At 38.6% G+C, this 21,245-nt stretch overlaps 1 protein-coding gene across 3 annotated transcripts in view; it reads right to left on the reverse strand.

Moving 5' to 3' along the window:
- The window catches only part of FHOD3 (formin homology 2 domain containing 3), a gene marked incomplete at both ends in the record, with an annotated part of 355,589 nt that overhangs the window by 322,540 nt on the left and 11,804 nt on the right, over positions 1-21,245 (reverse strand). For all 3 annotated transcript variants that reach the window (XM_079533942.1, XM_079533941.1, XM_079533940.1), the window contains one exon: positions 3,518-3,624. In XM_079533942.1, the coding sequence (XP_079390068.1) occupies positions 3,518-3,624 (107 nt within the window). The remainder of the gene's footprint in view (positions 1-3,517; positions 3,625-21,245) is intronic.

Here is a 21,245-nt window from a genome sequence, read left to right on the forward strand (position 1 = left end):
ACCCAAAAGAATATTTTTTATTATATGCACAGAATGGCTTGGGTTGAGAGTAACCTTAAAGAGCATCCAGTTTCAATGCCCTGCCGTGGGCAGACTTGCCACTCCCACCAGATTAGGCTGCCCAGGGCCCTATCCAACCTGGCCTTAAACACTTCCAGGGAATGGTGCTTTCTCCTAGCTTCTCTAGGCAGCCTGTGCCAGTGCTTTATCTCCCTCTTTGTTAAGTAAAACATCTTCCTTTAACTTGTGTGTAGGTGCATGACTTTCTTATTCCTGTTACTTACAGCTACGCATAATAAAACTGTCTAATTGCCACCATCCTTTTCTTTCCTCCTGAAGAAAAATACTTCCAGTTTTTTGATATCTTGATCCAACTTTTCTAAGAGAAAACAGATCACTCTTCCCATAAAAAAAAAAAAAAAATCTGTGCTTTAAAGTTAATGAAACATTCAGCATAAGACTCCTCTCAGCAGGTTTTTTTTTTTTTTTTTTTTTTTTTTTTTTTTTTTTTTTTTTATACTTTGAGATAAGTTGCTGAAAACTAATAACAGAATATTCTGGCTATTTTTAATAGGAGTTTAGGACCTAACAGTAGAAAAAAAAAAATAATAATAACAGTGAAAAAAAGCCATGAATATCCAGCTACTAAATCCCTCATTCAGAGTTCAGCAAGTTTCAGTGACCCTGATGAGCACAACAGTTCTGTAATGGTAAAGGTGTAGATCCTGAGGTGGCCTAATCTCAGAAAATTAAAAGCTTTGAAGATTAAGAGCAGGACCTTGAAATGACCCAGAGAGAAAGAAAGAGACTAAGTGGTTTCTGCAGCCAGTCTCTCACTGAAAGCAGGCCGCTAAGCCCCAAATGCCCTCAGCCGACTGCAGCTCAGCATTCCAGCTCAGTGCCTCGGTCTCTGCAGGAGCAAAAGATCAGAGCCACAAGTCCCTAGAATGGATTTTAGCTTGCCAGAAACTTGGTACAGAGGGAGACATTCCTGATTACATTTTCTACTTCATACCTAGAATATTTCCTTTTTTTCTGGATAACATTACAAGAGTCACATTTACTCCAAAATAACCAAGTTACTGGGTCCTACAAGGAAGCTACCTCATAGACTTCTAAAATCCTTGTTGTTGATCTTGGTCATCTTCCTCCTACTCCCTCTTTAAACACAGACTAAAGCAGGATGCAGAAATCCAGCTGAAGCCTAACCAGTACTGAAGATAGCAAATGCATTACATTTCACAGGCTGTCTTAAGACATTCCTGTCTTACCTTAGGGCTCTCCTTATCTTTTTCACAGTACCATCAGCACTGCTTCCAGTTCCCTAAGACATCAGCTCTTTCCCTGCAGTGCTGCTGACAAGTCAAATACTCCTTTTCCTTTGTTGTCTGCCTGACCAGCAGTACCTGCTTGCCTTTTAGCTGTCCCTAAATACAAGGTTTTGTACTTTACTGTGCTGCATCCAATCAAAACAATAAGTTCTTGGGGCTCCAGCCTGAAAGTTACGTATGCAGGGTGAACACCCTCAGCCTCACAACAACTAAATGGAAACTCAACCCCCACATCATTCAGCAGCCTTGCAGGTTAAGCACATGCTAGGATTATACAACAGAAGTTGTATAAGGCTTGCATCTATGATCATCTCAGTAGAAGAACTGATGGGATCATCCCCTCATGCACTCACCCCTTTCCTTCTGCAACAAGGCACTTGTGTCTTCCTGCTCATGTGCTGTTTGCTTGCTGCTTTACTCCACAGACCACACCTCAATGTTCCTTCTCTCCATTCTTACCACTACAGCCTTTCCCAACTACCAGTACCCACACTATTTACCTTAAAGACAAGGAAAGCAGGTCTGAAAGAGGATCGTAGAACAGACCTCAGGATCAGAGGGATCACAATAGTAAAAGTGACTGCATCTAGCACTCTATTCTGATGTTGCACTAAAGGCATGCAGCTGTGCAGCTGAGGCTGGAGAACATAGTACTTCCATCTATCCACATTTGCTAGACAGATAACTTTAGAGAACGGGCAAAAACAAGGACTATGGGACAACAGATCCAGACTGTTCTCTCCATTTCACATAACTCATGCAATAGTAATTTGTATCTCAAGCTTTTATGATGTACCACAATATGTTGTCTCCTATCTCTCTATTCATCTTGGCACAGGAATGAAGGAACTCCCAGCAGACTTCACATTGAAAGCCAATGGAAGACTCAGTTGCTTGACTGACAACTGGTTACACAATTAGGAGGAAGCCTGCACACACTTGTAAAATACACAGTATAATCTGTTATTTTCAGCTCAGATCAGCACAGTAAACACAACTCCAAGAAACACAGCTTTACATGTTTGGTTTGGGGTTGGTTTGTTTTTTGTTTTTTTTTTTTTCACATCCTTCTCTATTCTGCCCCTAGAACTGCCACTACATAGAGAATTAGAGTCCTGTTTCAGTAACTATTTATATCATGGACTTAAAATGCCCAAAGGAAACAAATTAAAGCCAAGGTGGAAGGAAAGTTGCATGCAATTTTGAGTGAGAAGTCCAGCAGGAAAAGCACTAACTGATCATTGGCTAGCCCAATTTTTCAGTTTAAATTTTTAAGAAATAATCATCAGATGTGAGAGCTATCACCAAAGGTAGATCAACCTATAAAAGCAAAAGGGTTTGCTTTATGTGGTGAGATCCCTTAATCCTAAGGAGCCCTGATCAATTAAGGATGCAGTTAATTTACTCTGGCACAGCTAGATTACTCACATGCATGAAGTCTGTGCCAAAAGGCAACCATGCAATTAATAACAACTAGGTAGTCCAATATAGCAACAAACAAGGCAAAAATAGCTTTAGATCTTTTAGGCAAATTTAGCTTTAGACTTGTTGATTATACATCCTTAACAAGACAATCACCTAAAAAGCCCAGAAAAGATATTTCTAAATTGCAAGTTTTACACATGCATATGTACACATATACACAGACACGAATAGATGCTAATCCTTTTTTAATTTTTGATTCTCACCACAGAGATTTTGGAAAACCATGCCATAGCAACAGGTGTGTGCGAGCAATAATTCAGGAAAAAGTCAGTACAAGTTCCTTCTTCAAGAGTGTACAAGTATTCAAATTGCAAGGCAAAAATAAATCGAGTTTATAACTTCAAGAACACCACTGACAGAATCTTCTACATCAGTCATTATGAAATCAGTAAGATCTGAATTGTAACAAAATACATTCACCAAGTTTCAAAGCACAATTCAATTGATTAGACCTCCCAAGACAGTCACTCTGACATTTCTTTCTCATACAGCTTCTCTAAAAAAGAGATGGCATACAAGTAAATGTAGATGGGGATAAGATTCTTAACCACAGAGAGGGGCATACATGTTCATGTTCCAGGAAAGGAAAAGAAAATAAAATTCTGCATTGACCTAAATGCATGAAGTTAACCACAAAAACTCCTGAAATATTAATGCTTCTGGAAAGCATGCTTATTTAGATAAATTCAGTAAACACTTACCCAGCATCTTCCTGGAAGCCCTCCAATTCATCTCTTTGTTCTGCTAGAGTGGATTCTAAGTCCAGATAGGTACCATTGTGAGACAATTGCAGAGTGCAGTCATCAAGCTGTAAAACAAGTTTCAGATCAGATTTTAGCAATATTTTTTTTTTTATTCACCTCTAATTTAGGTAACTCCCCCCCCCCTTTTTTTTTTTTATCTACACAGACAAGATCTCCTTAAAGCAAACACATACAGGGAGTAGAAAATGGGTGGTGTTAGATAATTTATACAATCCCAAGTCCATATTCACTAGATCATGCTTGATCACAACAATATCAAGGGTTCAAAGAGGTTCAACGACTCAAGGAAAGGTAATAATAATCCTTTATCACATTCATGGTTTTTTTGTAGTTGTTCTTGCTGTTGTCCTTTCAGCACCAGAAAAGTAAATTAGGGAGAATCCATCTGTGCTGAACCACCTGTATTAACTTCCCATCAAAATTTTAGGCTTCCAGCAATTCCCAGGAAGTCATACTTTTCTGGTATTGATTTCCAGATAAATTAATTATCCAATTTCTTATCACTGATTTATATATGCAAGAAAAGAATACTGTTAATCTTCTGAGGGCTATTCTGAGTTAGCTGCCTTAGAAATACCATAGAAGAGCTATTTTTCAATATGTAACTGACAGAACACAATTTTTGACTTAGCTCACACCACTGCATGCTTTGCACTGCTTACATCCTGAAATAAAAGTTCATCTTCTGTAGAAACAGAAAGAGTAGAGGAAGGAGCTGAAGTTGTATTTAAACCTGTTCCAATTTTTTTTTTTTTTTTTTTTTTTTTTTTAGCCCCCTGGTGAAAGAGTGAGCACCTCAAATAATGCGAACATGAGTTTTCGCTTTAACTCCTGGGGATTAAAGAAAGAAAAGAACCTCCAAACCCAGCTCCCAGACATTTAGAATAACAACAGTATTACTATTCTGCATCTTTCTGGGTACAAAGGATATTATTAACCTATGCTAATTTAAAATACAGTCTTTGGAGAAGAAAGACTAAATACTGCTCTGGGAAACTTTCTCCCAGTAGCCCAGGATATAAAATGAAATGCTAATTTATTCAAAGTAATGCCAAAAGGCAAACTACTAATTAGATAAATGTTCTGCTGTCACTATGGAGATTAGGAGATTTGCCCACGATTTCCAATTATACTGCATAATTAGGAAAAAGGAACAGTGCTTTACTAATGTACTATGACTTTAGTGTATAAAAAGCATGATGAGAACAGGAAGTACTTCATGTACAAGATAGAGGAAAAAATAGTGCATTCTACCTATCTTCATCTCATCTCCATAATTTCAGCTGAGCATAGTATTCATTTAAGCTTTAAGGCATCATACACTGTATCCATTAATAGGAGTTATGGTAATGGAAGAAGCAGAATCTTTTGTTTCCCTTACTTAAGAAGGGATCTTGCCAAAAAGACTTTCTCACTTGTATGCACACACTCAGAAGGCAGCAAAACAACACTTTCAAAAGCAGAGTAAATATTATGGGAATAAATTCTTGAATGATATGGTATCATGCTACCGTGCATCTTCAACTCCACTCACACTCTCACTTTATAGGTAGAATAGAAAAAGAAAATATGTCTTATGATTATTTTTTTAATTAGTAAATTGTCTGACTTCTTCAGCACAAAGAATGACTGATGTTCACTCATTAGTGCTTATTAGCAGCAATTCATAATGTCGAGTCTCTCCGCTCTGTTCAGCGTTAATCTCATGTTTATCTGCTACGCATCACTTCTCCTTGTCCCTGGAGACAGCCTCTAGCTAGCTCATTTAGGACATGCTCTTCCCATTGATCATAACTCACATTAAAATTCCCTATTAGCCCTTATTAGCACATACATTCTCCTAGGACAATCAAAGGGCAAAATTTATAAGAAAAGTCTTTCAAAAAATAAACCATTTAACTGAGCAGTTCTGCATGACTGTGACAGCCATTCAGCACTTTAGAAGTTATTCCCACTTCTTTACAACTCTTTTTAACTCTTCGATATTTCCTACTTCTCCCAAAATTGAGACCAACATTTTGTTGTTGTTAAACAGCCTAGCTCATTAATTCTAACACCACAAGGTATGGGATTTTTTTCATAAACTTTTCTTAAATTTCTCTTGACAGTCCCTTCAAATCATTACTCATATTCACATCTTCCTGCACAGTGCAAAAGAGCCAAGAAGTATATTGCATTGCAAAAAAGAAAATAAAAATTACATTTACAGTATAATCTTCTGTGCAAACTTATGCTGTCAACTAATCATTTCCACAAAGCTACTCAAAAGCTCTTTAAAAAGTGAAACTGAATGATAGCTTCAACAGAAGAAAATGTATTGATACCCTAGTGAGCTATCTCCACAATTAGAAATTCTTTAAGTAATCCCAAAATAGAGTTTTCCCACAGATAATTATATCAGGGAAACATAAGGGAAAGAAACAGGAAGCACATAGTAGGACCATAAGATTACAAGCACTAGTCACACTGCTGCAATCATATTGAACTCAGCTATGAAAAAGCAAACAAACTGATTAAGTATTTAAAACATTAGAACACCTAAAATCAGAGTTTACCACACTCCCATCCTTTCAACATGTCAGCACAAATCCCTACCAGACAAGAAGAGAGGGTCGTCCTGCCTCTGATCCTCAGCAGGAACAGGCAAAACAAGGTCAGACTTGTCAAACTCCAGCTTTGCCATCCCTTTGAGTCACCCTCACTTCACCAACACCTCAAGCCTTAGGGAGCCCTGGGAGCAACATTTCCTGATTGTCATGGGAAAACACACCACTTGCAGTGCTCCTTATGGGTTCCAGGGAATGAGGAATACTGGACAGATGCTCAGTTCCACAACATCTTCTGCAGGTAACCAAATTCAGTCAGTGTGGCTAGTCACCCAATCTGTGGAGCCAAAATAACTGGTATCATGAGGCCATTGAGCTCCAGAGGATGAAATAGCTCAATAATACTACACAGGGAATGACTTCATCTTGTTTTAAACACTAACCCATAGGAAGAGGTAACATCCACTTCTCTTCATTGAAAAGACAACCACAAAGAAGCCCTTGTTACTGCGCAATGAGGAAGTTCACCATTTTGTATATTTGGAGCAGATGTTAGAAAGAAATTCCTTATTATGAGGGTGATGAAGCACTAGAACAGGATGCTCAGAGAAGCTGTGGATGCCCCCATGGATCCCTGCAGGTAGTTGAAGGCCAGGCTGGATGGAGCTCTGAGAAACCTGGTCCAGTGAGAAGGCATCTCTGCCCACGGCACAAAGTCACAAAACTGTCCGGTTCCAACACGCTCTTCCCATTGGTGATAACTCACACGGAAATTTCTTATTAACATAGAACGCGTGCTACTTGTGTACACTATTCCACACAGTTCTACAATTCCCCAAATTATATAGCTTAAGGAACAAGAAACTACAGGACAACAGCAGCAACAAGGAAAGACAACTATCAGACACTTATCTGATGCCACTTAAGTTACCACTGCTGCCTTCAGATACTACAATAGAGGCTTTATTGAATAATAATTAAAAAAAAAAAAAAAGCAGGGTTCAGTTATTGTTTTCACCTACTGTTCTTAGTTCCTTGCAATCCAAGAGCAACACCCAAACTGCAGATAAGAGGTGGCAGGGTGGAGGCCAAAAGAGCAAAGCACAGAAACATACAACAAGGCACACACACGCCCCAGGCTGTGCACTGTGGTCTGCTCCGGCAGGCATGCACTGGTCATCATGCTCATGAAGCACTGTGGGTAAATAATCCAACACAAAGTCAACAGACACTGTGCCATGCCAACTGAAACTTCTGGAAGTCTGCTTTCCTTCATAAGACGCTGCTATGAGTTAGCACACACACCCCAAGCAAACTTCCCTTAGGCTTGTTTAAACCCCACTGTCCAAAGGCAGTAGTAGGATGGAAAAGGTTAAGAGGGGGTAGAAATGCCAGATTCACCCTCCCTGCTGTTCAGAAAGCTAACAGCAGAACCACAAATCATTAGAAAAAATCTCTTTGCTGTTTATTCCAAGACCACAAATGCAATTTTTTACTTTTTATAATAAAAAAAAAAAAAAAAAACACTCATGGAGAACTGCTCTTTCCTCATCCTCCACTCCCATTCCAAGAATCCATGCAGAAGAATGGATTTTGGACAAACAGCTGTTCACATCTCTCTTGAACTCCAAGAATGTGTCGAAGAGTCAACAGCCAACAGGAACAAAAACTAACCAAACACCTTTGTGATTTTATCTTAATAGGATGAACTTGTTTATCAGTGTTAGCACAAGCTACAACTGCTCAACACTGCCATCAGAAGCACAAACTGATCAAATTTCTAGTAATTTCAGCTGGAGTTACTGGACAGATTACTTTGCTCATTTTGCTGTTTCCAGAATTACATGGAAAGGAAATACATAAAAATAAGTTGAAGTAATCCAGCATCAAGCTGCAGAAATAAAATCCCTCTTCAACTGTTCTTCTGGCACACACTCAAAAAAATCCTTATCTTACACAAGTGTCTTAGCTCATCTTTCATTTAAATATCATTTGGTGGTAATTGTTCTTATTAGTGCTGGCCTACAAACACCAGCTTCCCCTCTTCTTTGCCACCTCCTTACTGCACCTTCCCAACAACTTGATTTTTCTCTTCCTCCATAGGGGAGAAAAGGTGGAAAAAAGAACAGGTTTGCCTGCTTATGAAATTTACTGCATATTTCTAAGAAAACCGCACAAACGAAAATGGTGTAAGCCAGTATTTAATGCTCTTTCATCCACAGCTGAGCTTTAAGTAGAGAATTACTTTAGTATCCTCAAAGGGCATCATATTTTATTGTTTTTGAAATTTTATTACAGATCACCAAACATACATTTTCTGCATATCAGAATATCACATTAAAATATAACAGGATTACTAACTCTGTTAGTTCTTACAGAGCAGTTGACTATTCCCCTATTTAATATGCATCCCACAGCCAACCTTCCCATAACACTTACGTTTTTTACAGTTACTACCAACTGCCCTCTTGCTAAGGACCTAATTCTCTCATTCCTGCGTGAGTAGAGCCAACCAGAATGTTCATGGACGTGAATGTTCCAGTCACAACCAGTTAAGGCAACACAGCATAAAAGATTGAAGCACCCAGCCCAGGAGCAGTGCTGCATGACCCACCTCAGGTAGAAAGCCTGACATCAAGATTAAATGTAAGCAAGTAATCTGTATGCCGGATGTTAGAAAGCAAAATTTACAGAGTATGCTAAAAACTGCTCTCATCTTCCAGTTTGACGACCACTCAGCATGGCACGCAACCACTCCACAATGATCTAGAAGTCCTTACGCTCTCAGCAGCACCTGACAAAATTTCTTCTCTCCTGTAATTTTTCTTTTTTCCAGTCCATTTTCTTCCCAAGTATTTTTTTTTTTTTTTTTTTTAATTACAGTAACACCAATGCTTTGAGGAAGTTGGTTAAAATTATGGTCAGCTGCAGGCTCCATACAGAAGCCAGTGATGAAGAAAGGCACCTGCCTGCTCACAAAAGTCAACATGGTTTCTAAAGCTTAGCAAAAATCACTCCTCAATACTCAAAAGGATAGAGAAAGAAATCCACTTTCTAGATCAGCAACTTTACATTATTACAAGTTAGCCAGTATGTGCAACATCATTCCCTGATTTTCAGGAGCAAGCAGCATGATTTGTGGGATTATTAATGCTAAAGCTTCTCTGATATATTCTCAGCCCGGTGATCAAACCACTTGATAAACTCCATACATGCTGTAGAGCTTGCACAAACAGTTGCATTGATAGAACAGTACCTACACAAAGTACAGGCTGCAGGTTTGCACAGCCAGGCATAAGGCAGTCAGAGCACAATTTGAAAGGAACTTGCTACTCCCATATGAAAGTGTTGGTATTTTGAGCGTAGCCTGCAGCCCTAGTCTGAAACAGCAGTTTTTATCTCAGGCCCAGCTGACACCACAGAGTACTACTGGAGTCAGGTAATACAGCACACCAAGAGAAACATTAATGCCACAAGATCCTAGAGAGCCACTGAAACAACACCCTGCCAATACAAATATTCCACTGAAATAACAAAGAAACGGAAAACAAACACAGAAAGCTGTTACATTAATATTATGGGTTTGACTTAAAAACATAAGGAAGTTCAGAGTTCAAGATTCTGGAACTGTGCAATTTCGGGGATCCCAAACACAGGCAACACATCACAGTGCAAGCATAATGCACAGATATGTACCTGTTGCTATTCTTAGACAGTGAATTATGCCCCTGGCTCGCCAGACCTTGTGCTTGGCGATTCTCTTTAACACAGTGCTCCACAGGGAGCAGTTCAGAGCTTACTAGTGTATCTGTTTCCAAATATGACACCAGGGCTTCCACCAGCAGCCACATGAGCATTGTTCGAAAGTGTGAGTGCTCAAAACGTCAACAACTATGGAACAAGAAAGCAAATCGAACTCATCTACAGATAGGGGTTACTAAAAAGTAGAATATAATCTTAAAAAAAAAAAAAAAACTAAGAATAACTGCATTTCTGCATAACTATACAAAATTTCACTCCACATGGGAACTAACACACATTCTTCCTGTCCAATTCAATCATTTTAAGTTAAATCAGTTAAATTTGAGACAACACACAAACCAAACAGTCAGCAGCAGGGCTCAGCAAAGTGAAAGGGTTCAGACCAAAAACCTCTCCAGCTCTCTAACTCAAAAAAACCACCACATTTTCTAGTTTTCTCATGGTAAACATAATGAATATACAAGATGAGAATAACCTAACCTCTGTTTGTTAACTTTTTGGTACTTCAACTCATCCTTGCTCAGCTTTTCTTCACTACAAATACAAAGCACAAGCTCTTCTAGCCTTCATAGTTAAGTATGTCTTTAGCCAAACAAAAGGGAGAGCAGCCATAGGAACAGGATGCTTTCTTTAGAACCATATACAGCTTTTTGGCTCATACACAGGGGTTACCTACAGCCGACATGCTCTCATTATCATTTGGTTGGACTTACTGTGAAAGTATCCAAGGAAATGGAAATAATCTCTAAGAAGGAGATAGGTGAAAAAAAGGGAGAGGAGGAGGGAAAAGGATTAGCTTCAGTGGAGTGTATCATCTGAGGAATCTTTTGTCCAAACTCGTGTGTGTAGGAAAAATATCGAGTTAAAACCACAGAAATCATTCAGTTAAAGATAAGCCAAGTAGTCCAAGACAGCAAAAATCACACTTAACTTGTGACAAAATTTCATTCAACTTTTTCTGTAATTCTTATTAAACTGAAAGCTGTGAAATGCTTTGTGATTGAAAAAATATATATTTGAGATGACACAGAATGAATCAATGATTTATTCTAACACGTGTCCCTAAGAACAAGCTGTCTATCAGCATCTTTCAATTCACCCAGCCATTCAGAGAACACAGGCTGGGCCTAACAATTCCACCACTGCTTTTTAACTGCATTTGGCACATTACGTGCTGATCTTATCCTAATCACAGAACTAAAATACTTGACTGCTACACCACCATCCAGTTTACAGAGGTGTGTCAAGGACACAGTAAGCAGTAAATCGCAATTCATCTTCAGAAGCAGTGGTTTTATTGATGCAGCAGTTTAGCATCTAGTAGAGGATACAGTGAAAAGCAAGAGCCTAATCTTTAACCTCCTGAGCATGCTGTATTTCCAGCCTCATGACCCACACCTGCATCTCCTTAGAAAGAGAGGAGATAGACTGTCAGTCTTGAGATAAAAGTACTTTAAAACAGTATTTGAGCATACAGGTGGTCTTTAGCATCCTTTTCTCTATGAAAAAACTCAAAGCTAAGGAAAACACAGAAAAAGATGAGATGCAAGGCCACATGGAAAGTCAGAGCAGGGAGCTGCGAAAAAGACAACAGATTAAGAGAGAAAGAACCTGACAGTAGTTCTGGCAGACTTCTGGCCAGAGCAGGGGAGATTTGGAGCTAACAAGAGACAAAGACGGATTCACTAGTGAAATAGGAGTTCTGAGGCAAACTGTCTTTCACTAGAATCAGAACTGAGGTTTCTGGTTAGCTTTTTAAAAGCTTGAAAAAAAAATTAAAAACTCATAGTCACAAACCCATTGCTCAATATACACCAAAATGCATTGTGTTAAACACATTCAACACTGAAGGTATATGTGGAATACGAAAGAAAATAAAGCACAGCAGGATAACTGAAGAGAACATCACACGCTTGTCAACAGAATCATTTTTCAGACAGTCTGAATCCTGGAGGTTCAGATGAAAGATTTTGTTTATTGACAATTACACTAATGATTACTGTCATCAGCTCTTCCCAATACTTAAGAGTGCCTCCTAAAAGCTTTGTGATTTAAACCTTACAGAAGCTGAGAAATCATTAAAAGAGAATGATTACAAAGTTAATGACAATAAAACTCAATACGAGAACAGCACACAAATGGTAAAGATTCACGTACACTGGAGACTCTCTCAACTCTTACTTCCAAATCTATAAAAGCACAAGGGATTAAAAGTCAGATTTTCTACCCTTGAGCAGAATTTCTTTGTCACTTGAGCTTTACCTACTTCGGTTTTTTATTGTCCATTTTTTCCTTCCATTTGATTAGCTGCCAAGCAGCAGATTCAATCCCCAGACTTAAAGCAGTTGTCTGGACTAGACTAGGAAAGCAAAAAAGTTATGCTCCCAATCAATGCAGTAGTTCTCTTAACAATCCTCAAACAGAAAGCCATACACTCCAACTCAGTCACAAGCGAAAAACAAGTATTCAGGGAAAGGATGAATGTAGCATTATCACCAGCCACATATAAAGTATTCTTTCCTTATTTACACTCTGATGGCTCTGTTTCAAAAGGCACGCAAAGAACACAGCTAGAAACAAATGGCTTCAGTAACAACTCCTGATCTATTTTTCCCCAGAAGTGAACACGCTCTAAAATGGTAACAGAGAACAAAAGACTGAGAAAGCTCAGAAAGAGCAGAGTGAGAAGGATCATAGTACTGAAGGAAAAAAAAAAAAAGGGGGGGGGGGGGTGGAGGAAGGGATGTCAGGGCAATTATACTCTTAAGACTTTTACAGAACAAAGGAAAAAAAAAGAATAAATGAAAAATTATGAAGCTGGATTTAAGTCAGACTTCAGAAATAGAGTACAAAGTGGGCCAATAACACTCCTGAGTTCAAAGCTTAGAAATCAAATACAATCAAATGCTTCTAAGGAATAAGAAAACTACTTTCAATTAAGAGCATATAAAACATGTATGCTTCAAGAGCTCAGTAATCTAATACCTATTATTTAAATCCACCCATTATGGTGGTGCTCAAATATCCCTCTAAACCATCTGGTACTACCTACTGTAAAAGATCGCTGTCATAGTTATCACTTTTTTTCTGTACACAGAAGAACCACAACATGCCTTTCCCTTCCTGTATGCATAAAAACTCCTTAAACAAATCCACATGGAGCCCTTATTTCCACTGCCTGCTCCTTATACTTTGTTTTATTATTTAGAAAGAAATTTTGAATAATCAAAATAAAACCCAAACAGTAACTCTGATAGCTAACAAGGGTTAAACACACTAAAACTGAACAGGTTTTTCGCGGTGCTCAATAATTAAGCTTCCAGATGTCTAGCTTCTTGATTACAAATGAAACTGCCAGCAGAAGGGATGTTGAGAATTTCCACTTACTCATACAAGACCAAACACAGCAGCTTTGTGTCTAAATGCGGTCAGAAGTCAAGGCCTTAGTAACTGTCACCTTTAAAGCCAGTAACTCCACATATCATAGAATCACAGAATTCTAAGTCAGAAAAGATTAAGATCATCTAGTCCAACTATTAACATATCACCACCACATATCCTAGTCCACTGTCCTCCACTTCCAACAGCTTTCTTACGGGTTACTTTTAACACAGACCACTTTGATGATCTGTTTCCTGCTAACTGCTTGGGTTTCCTTGCAACATCTCCAAGCACCAAACTATCAAAACAGTCCAGGAGCACCTGGCTGGAAATGGCATTTAGGAAAATGCCTAGACAACTCCTTATTCCCAGAATGTGGCACAACGTTTTGTATCACAAGTAAGCTCTGATAACCATTTCATTGAGTTCAAGCATTCCTTGTGGCTGACCATAGCGCAGTCACTTGGAATACCCTATCACACACATGCATCCTGAGGCTGAACGGACTAGCTGGTTAGTTATTTCCTAGAAGGCACAGAAACACTGCACTTGTACCACACAAAACCAGGAACTTCCCAACTTTGCAGCAGAGGGCTGTTCTTTGGTAAACAAAGCTTCAACAAACACATTGATTTATGTCCCAGAGTTGAATGAGAATGTGAAGGTGGTCAACGAAAGCAATCATTTCATCAGCTATTAAGAAGTGACATCTTTAGTATGAAAAGATGAAAAGAGTGAAGATTTTCACATAGAGAAACATGCTCAATACATGCAGTTTGAAACAAAGCTACAAATAGATCTAAAACAGTATAAGAGTCGCACTTAAAGAAAATCAGCCGTCACACAGCAAGTTTTTGGCACATGAAAAAATAACAAACGTTCTTCCAATCCTTAGTTCAAGTTCATCACCAGATCATCTCCAACTCCAAACACGGCCTTTCGGTACTTGCTGCATTCTCAACCTTCTGAAAACAAGAGCAGGTTTTCTTCTTCCATAAGAATTGAGTACTGCTACATGCTAGGCAAAGCACCATGTTAGTTAATGGCAGCAAATAAAATATACTTACCTTTCACAGTACTTAAGTTTTCGTATCACCTCTAAAATCATGCTAGTCTTCACTGTTAAAAAAAAAAAAAAACCCACAATCCTACAACACAAATAACAGTCACAAAAAAACAGCTATTAGTCTCTTTTCAGTAATGATATTATGAATTGCATCCAGAATTAGTTTCTTTTCAGCATGAGTTTAACTGCCATAACAATAAAAATAAGAGAACTTTACCTCAGAGCTGTCGCTATTCATCCTTCTAGTTCCATTCACTAAGGGTAAATGGCTCATATAGCTCACAGACTCTACTGGGAGCTAGCTACAATCAAAAAAGTTTGAAATACAAAGCACAAAGCTCTGTTTTATTCATGGTACTTTTGTTTGTCAATTAATCTACAAAACAGTTGTTAAAGTGGGAAGAGTAGCTGACTATGCTGTCTTACACTACACAGTAGAAGGACAAATGTAAAACACCTGAACACTTATGTTAAAAAAACATAAAACCAATTGCTGATCGCAAAGTATGAAGGTCTTTGGTACCATTCTAATCTCACAATTTATCCACTGGTGTAACTCTATCAGCTCCAAAGGGATGATGTCATCTCCAACCCCGTGTCAGTGAAATAAGAAACAGGTCCTTTCAACATGCAAGGCAGAGGAAACCTTTTGTTTGCCTTTCAGTGCTCAAGCCGTCTTCCCTATCGAAAAATCTAGCCCCACTCTATTTAAAAGTGAAAAGGACCGACTATTGGGGATGCGTTCAGGAGGCCATAAGCAAAAGAGGAAGGGATACTGAAATTCTCCATTTTGCAATGGTACCGGACCATAGCCAGATTGTAGCAAGTGTGAGCACTCAAAGCACTCCCAAAGCCATAGAGACACATGCCACTTGTGCCTCTGTTTGCTCCTGCTGAGTTCTTGCTTCCAGGAACACAAAAACATTGAAGAAAAAAAAAAAAAAAAAAAATTGAGAGCAGCAACATTAAAGAAAGCCTCTGTTTGATGTGGTCCAGCAAGGAGAAAGTAAATAAATGAAGAGGGTAGATTTAGACTAGATACTAGAAAAGTTCTTTATTGTGAGGGTGGTGAGGCACTGGAACAGGTTGCAGGCTGAGGTTGTGGATGCTCGCTCCCTCCCTGGAAGCATTAAAGGTCAGACTGGATGAGGCTTTGAGCAACCTGGTCTACAGAGAGGCGTCCCTGCCTGTAGCACAGGTCTGGAACTGGATGATCTCAAAGGCCCTTTCCAAACCATTCTGTGATTCTATGAATGAAAAAATAATCACTGATTAGGAAACTGCTGAAAATCTGAGTAGCAGGAAGTTTTAACGATCCAAAAGCCACTACCAAGTCCACTTTATGAGAAAACAACAGCTATGGTTGTTCAGCTTGACCAGGCAAGGAATAGCTGACTCAATCATCCTAAACAGAACAGGAATGCATTTTTCTGCCATGCATGAAGTTCTAAGTAAGAAAATAAAAGTATACCTTTCCCTCTGCAAAAAAATCAGAAAACATTTTCTCTAAGCATTACTGCAGTATAAAGAGCAACTACACATACATGAAGCCATTTCTACCCCACCTTCTTTTTTTTTTTTTTTTTTTAAATGATACTTTAACTTCTACTGCAGGAGTATTTCAGGTTGGTTTTTTTTTTTTTTTTTCCCTGAAGCATTTCATTGCCCTTCATTGGTAGGAAAAAAAAAAAAAAAAAAAAAAAAACATTCTGCTAGCTTTTATGTTTAAATACATGCTTCAAACAGTTTTCAGGTTATTTGGTTTAGCTAGAGAAATAAGACCCAGATGTTTCACCAAGAAGGTTTTTTTTTTAACCAGGAAAACCCACGGCCCTTCCAGATGTCTCAGATATCTTGTAGTCCAAACTTCTTTTTCCAACATGACAGCCATGAATATTCTTTCTCCAATGAGGTGAGATTGTTATAGGGTTTAATAAACGCATCTATGAGTTAAGGGTACAGGCTGCAGCTGAACGATCTCGGATCATTTAGCAGAGTGAGCAGCAATTAAGACTTCCTAGTCTTCCACATTCTCTTGCTCAGAACACTAAGATATGCAATATTTCACAGAATGAATATAATTAAAGCTCAAAATACAAGGTCTAATTACAATTAAATGAAGTAGGTCAAAATGAGGGCCTGCTGTCATTTTTGTAAAGTGACTTGTAAAGGACTACTTTGAATGGATGGCCATACTGTGGATTTAATGATGTAAAGACCCATAAAACACCTTGCATGTGCTAAAATGCATAACACCTGATAATGTTTTTCCAGTAGCTGGCATTTCATGTGTTCATCTGTACTTCCTCATCAACAGGTAACTTCCTAATATCATACAGGCAATAACTGCTGTCTCGTTACCCCGACCACCACAGGAGCTAACTACTGTTGTTAACCTTGTCTCTTTACTGCAGTTATCAGCCATCTTCTCTCTGTAATTGTTTAGTGTTAACATGATCCAGTTAAATGACCAGCAGGTGTTCCCAGCACTCAGGCCAGTGAGATATCCAGTTTGTATTTCAAACCCAAGGAAAGGTTCACATAACTATGTAAGAAAAGAATACTACTACTCTTTGTAGCTTTGTCTTGCTTATTTTAGACTTTTCTCAGCAGCACAAGAATTCTAAACAACCATTATTGGAAAGAAAAAATGAATATCACATGCTTTTTCTTAAATAGGAAATGCAAAGCGCTGCCCAAAGTAGCAGCTGATCTAAGATTGAGTCCACAGGTTTATTTAACGTAGCCTTGTCTGATTCTTCTGGCACTATCTGCTACTCCTGGTACACGCTCAGGCACAATTTCTGAGGAAGATACTGGGAGTCTGCATGGCCACCTATAGAGATAGCCGGATTCTGTACCCAGAAGTTGAAGCTTGCAAAAAGGTATACTAGGAAATATCAAACAGGAAGATGTGAAGGCCCTGATTTGCTAGGAGCAATCAAACAAGTCGGTGTCCCATCCCTCTGGAGTGACAGGAACCATATCATAATCATGGTCATACTGACTTAAAATCCTCACCCTAAGCCCAGCTCTTTCACAAAGCTTAACACACAGTTGTTCTCCTCACCTCCAGTGCCTTAAAGAAGCACTGGGAATCTACTTTATACAGATCTGCTTACAGCATGTAATTTCGTTTAGATCTGAAGGCAGTTTGCTCATCTCAGCCTAGCTACGTTCAGAGAAGAATGACCTGTAACAGCAATACATTTATAAAATTAAAGATGGGCTTGTTGGAAGAAATCATGTCTTGAATCACAGTCAAAAAATTAAAATTTCTTTTATAGTAACCAGGACATAACAGATTTCATTCTTATATGAAAAATATTTCTTTTCCTCTCCTTTTTCAGTTAGACATGTTTACAGTAAGAAATCACATTGACAAATAACTGGATTTAAACACGCTAAAGTCTATGCACCCACTGAAAAGCTCAAAGGCACAGTTCATTTGTCCTGACTGCCCTTCTTGAACCATGTGGAAGTATTGATTAGCAGTGAATAACCATGGTCCTTATTAAACAATTAACGGAGATTGTCAGCAGCACAGAGCTGCAGTCAATTTCCACCGTACTTATCAATTGTTATGCAAGTGGTAACCTTGTCCTTATGCTGGAGGGGAACCACAAAACATGAAGTTCAGTGTTGCATACAAAATACAGCTATGCTGGAAGTACACAAGACAAGTTCCAACAGCAAAGCTTTGCTATTTATGCTTACATGTCTGTTAACTCCAGTGTTATGCATCCCCCAACTAGCATTGGCACTCCTGGTTTTCCTGCCAATCAGGGAAGAGAAAAAAAACAAACAAGAAAAAAACCAAACCAATTTAAGAAAAAAAACAACAACAACAACAACAACAACAAAAAAAAGAATGACAAAAACAACCAACAACCTCCTACATACATTTTGCAATCTTGGCCACATAGGCACCAGATTCAAAGTTCCTGTCCCCAAAGCAACCTTCATGACTCTGGCCTCACATGAGGTATTCTGGGCAGCTACCACCTTAATCTCGGGCTAAGATCAAACCACAGGAAACAGTGCCAGGCTACAAAGCCAGCCACTGTCCTCCTGAGAAAAGGCAGCAAATAGAAAGCAATGTAGAATTTAAGAACAGCTTGGTTTGGAAAGGACTTAAAAGATGATTTAGTTCCAAGCACCTGACATAGGCAGGTCCTGATACTGAAATACCCCATGAGACAAGAGTGTAAGACACAAGCAGCTGAACCACAACACCCAATGCACCCAATTCCCCAAGACTGCCAACCAAGTCTTGCAGATGGAAATCAGAGGTCAGTGCTACAAGTGAAATCTAGAATCCCTTCTGAAGTAGTAAAGCACCAGTGGACTGGATATTTCAGACATTAAGCATGAGCAGTACATTTTTAACATGGCATTACCAATAGCATAAGTGTGGATTTTAAACATTTGCGCACGTGAATGGCAGTGTGAGCTATGGGAGTTGAGTGCCTTGTAAAGCGAAGACAACAATCAATGTGTGGGTGACAGAACCCAGTTCTCAGTCACCCCATTTGGTGAGACAAAAAAAAAAAAAAAAAAAAAAAAAAAAAATCAGAAAACAAACTGATGACAACAAAGATTACGCACAGCTTTAGTGCGCAGACTGTCATGTCACAGAAGGCATAAAAGCACCTCAGCACATAAATTTAGCCATAACATGTAGGTCTGCAGATTCTCAGGGGCTAACCCAGGCTTCCTTGCTTTTCTTCCTCTATGACCTCCTTCGGAATTGAGTATCAGATAACCCAGGCTACATTTGAGAGGCATGGTACATTTAGCACAAAATATTCAACAGGTTCCTTTCCAAGTCATTCCCATTATTTTTGGTATACTATGCTAATATTCCAAGTAATTCAGTAATTTCCATCCTGACAAGTCATTGCTCAATAATGTCACGATAATGAGTTGACCCTTCTTTGGTTGGAAGTGATAAAATAGTTGCCAAAACCTCAATAGGATGCTAAGAGAAAGGAATTTATACTCACTACAGTGCACTCAAATTTGCACTGAGACCACTTTCAATGTACAAACCAATGCACTGGGTTACCCTTAAGCACACCAAGTTTCACATGGCTTTACTGTCTGGGGTATCCCCTTATCACAGAGGGAACTGCATTTCTTTAGCTTTCAAATCCATAACAATATGAAAACAAACACAACAAATTCTATCAGCGATTACTGGCTGACTGTAATACAAGCCTAAAATATGACTGCTGACAACATAATCATTCCAGTACAAAGTAGGATGTAGTTTTCCAGGAAAAAGAAAAAAAGGGTATAATTATCAAATTTAACGGACACATTAAAACTAAAATTCATTTAATCTTATATTAAGATTAAATAACGTGACAGAGTGATCAAAGTACACTAAGGAAGGAACAATAGGCAAGAAAAGTACATAGTCTCAAAAAAGGTAGGATAAAAGACACATGTCAGCCGTGCTTAGAGGCATGTAAGTGTCAAATCAAACAGTATCAATTCTGTAGTGGAAAGAAGCATCTTGTTTTGGACAATAAAAACTATTTTAACTTGCTCAAGAATAGCTTATCGTAGAAGCTTACTTCATAAGGCAGTCCTCCACTATAAAGCAAAAGGTCTTTATCAAAGAAGGTCTAAGAGAATTGCTGAGCTGCACTTTAAGGCCATATTCGTGACTCACCAGTCCATAGCATCCACTTCACATGACTAAAAATTCCAGAAAAAATGCCTCCTCTGACCATACCATGCGAGCTTTATACTTGGGGAAACAAAGTCAGTTCAGATGTAGCTTTACAGGTATTACTTACCTCAAAGAAATGGCATACTGAAGTTGTAACACATTTCATCTGGTATACATTAAATTGAATCTTTTTCCTTACAGCAAATGTAAACACTTGTCACTACAATACTGATGAGATACAAACACTGTTTTTCTCTTGGACCAATAAAATAGCTGAATATCACTTTGCGAAATGAATTTCAAAAGTTCTCAGAGGCTGGCTCAAGCATATAATAATAACTGAGGCTGGAAAGAATGTTTTGTTCAAAACAAGCATATTTTAACCTTATTTTGACTTACAGAAGCTTGGGAAGTTTAAAGGCAGTAAATTTAATGCTCTATTATATTACAATTTGGAGATGGAGGAGTGTTAATCTATTTTCCCCAGGACAAGCAAAAGAAAGTAACACGTCGTACAAAAAAAAAAAAAAGCCTACTCATCAGTTCAGTGCTTTGTTTTGCTTTGTATTGCCTTAGGAGGCTGTGTTAAGAGCACAATGTAATATCCAAACAGCTTAAGTAGAATGTTAACTCTAATACCTGCTGGCAGCAACAATAGCATTTAAACATCTTGCAACTAGGAAGCATTCAGCTAAAGCTCTTCTCATGGAATCCCAAAAGCTTTTCTCCTCTATCTACCCACACTCGTGCCAATGAGCTAAAGGGCTGTGCTCCAAAACTTCTCATCTTTTTGGAAAGAAGGAACAGCTATCACCCAAAAATTATCACAGGAACAAGACCAAATATTTACTTGGCATACCCCATTCTGACACAAAGGTACTCATGCATCCATGGGCAAGTTAAAACCTTTATAATATGGACAAGGTGTATTTGTTTCTTCCTTTTGCACTGGAATAGTTCCAACAGCATATACCCTCACATAAAGGGCTTCAAAGCTTTAAACCTCCTCAGTTGTAGACACAATCTCTTCACTCAGACTCCAAGAAATTACAAGTCAGCCTTACATTACCCAGTGCAAGCATCTCTGCAACTCGCAGTACGCATTTTCCAACTGCAAATAAGAACATGGGCATGAGTATACAAATCTTCCAATATGAGATTGTAAAGCACAGTGTTAGTGCAATTCCACAACTGGCTTTTCCTTCTGTTACACTGCAGGTTATGACAGCA

Source organism: Tetrao urogallus (assembly GCF_951394365.1).
Source record: "Tetrao urogallus genome assembly, chromosome: 3".
NCBI classification, from domain to species: Eukaryota; Metazoa; Chordata; class Aves; order Galliformes; family Phasianidae; genus Tetrao; species Tetrao urogallus.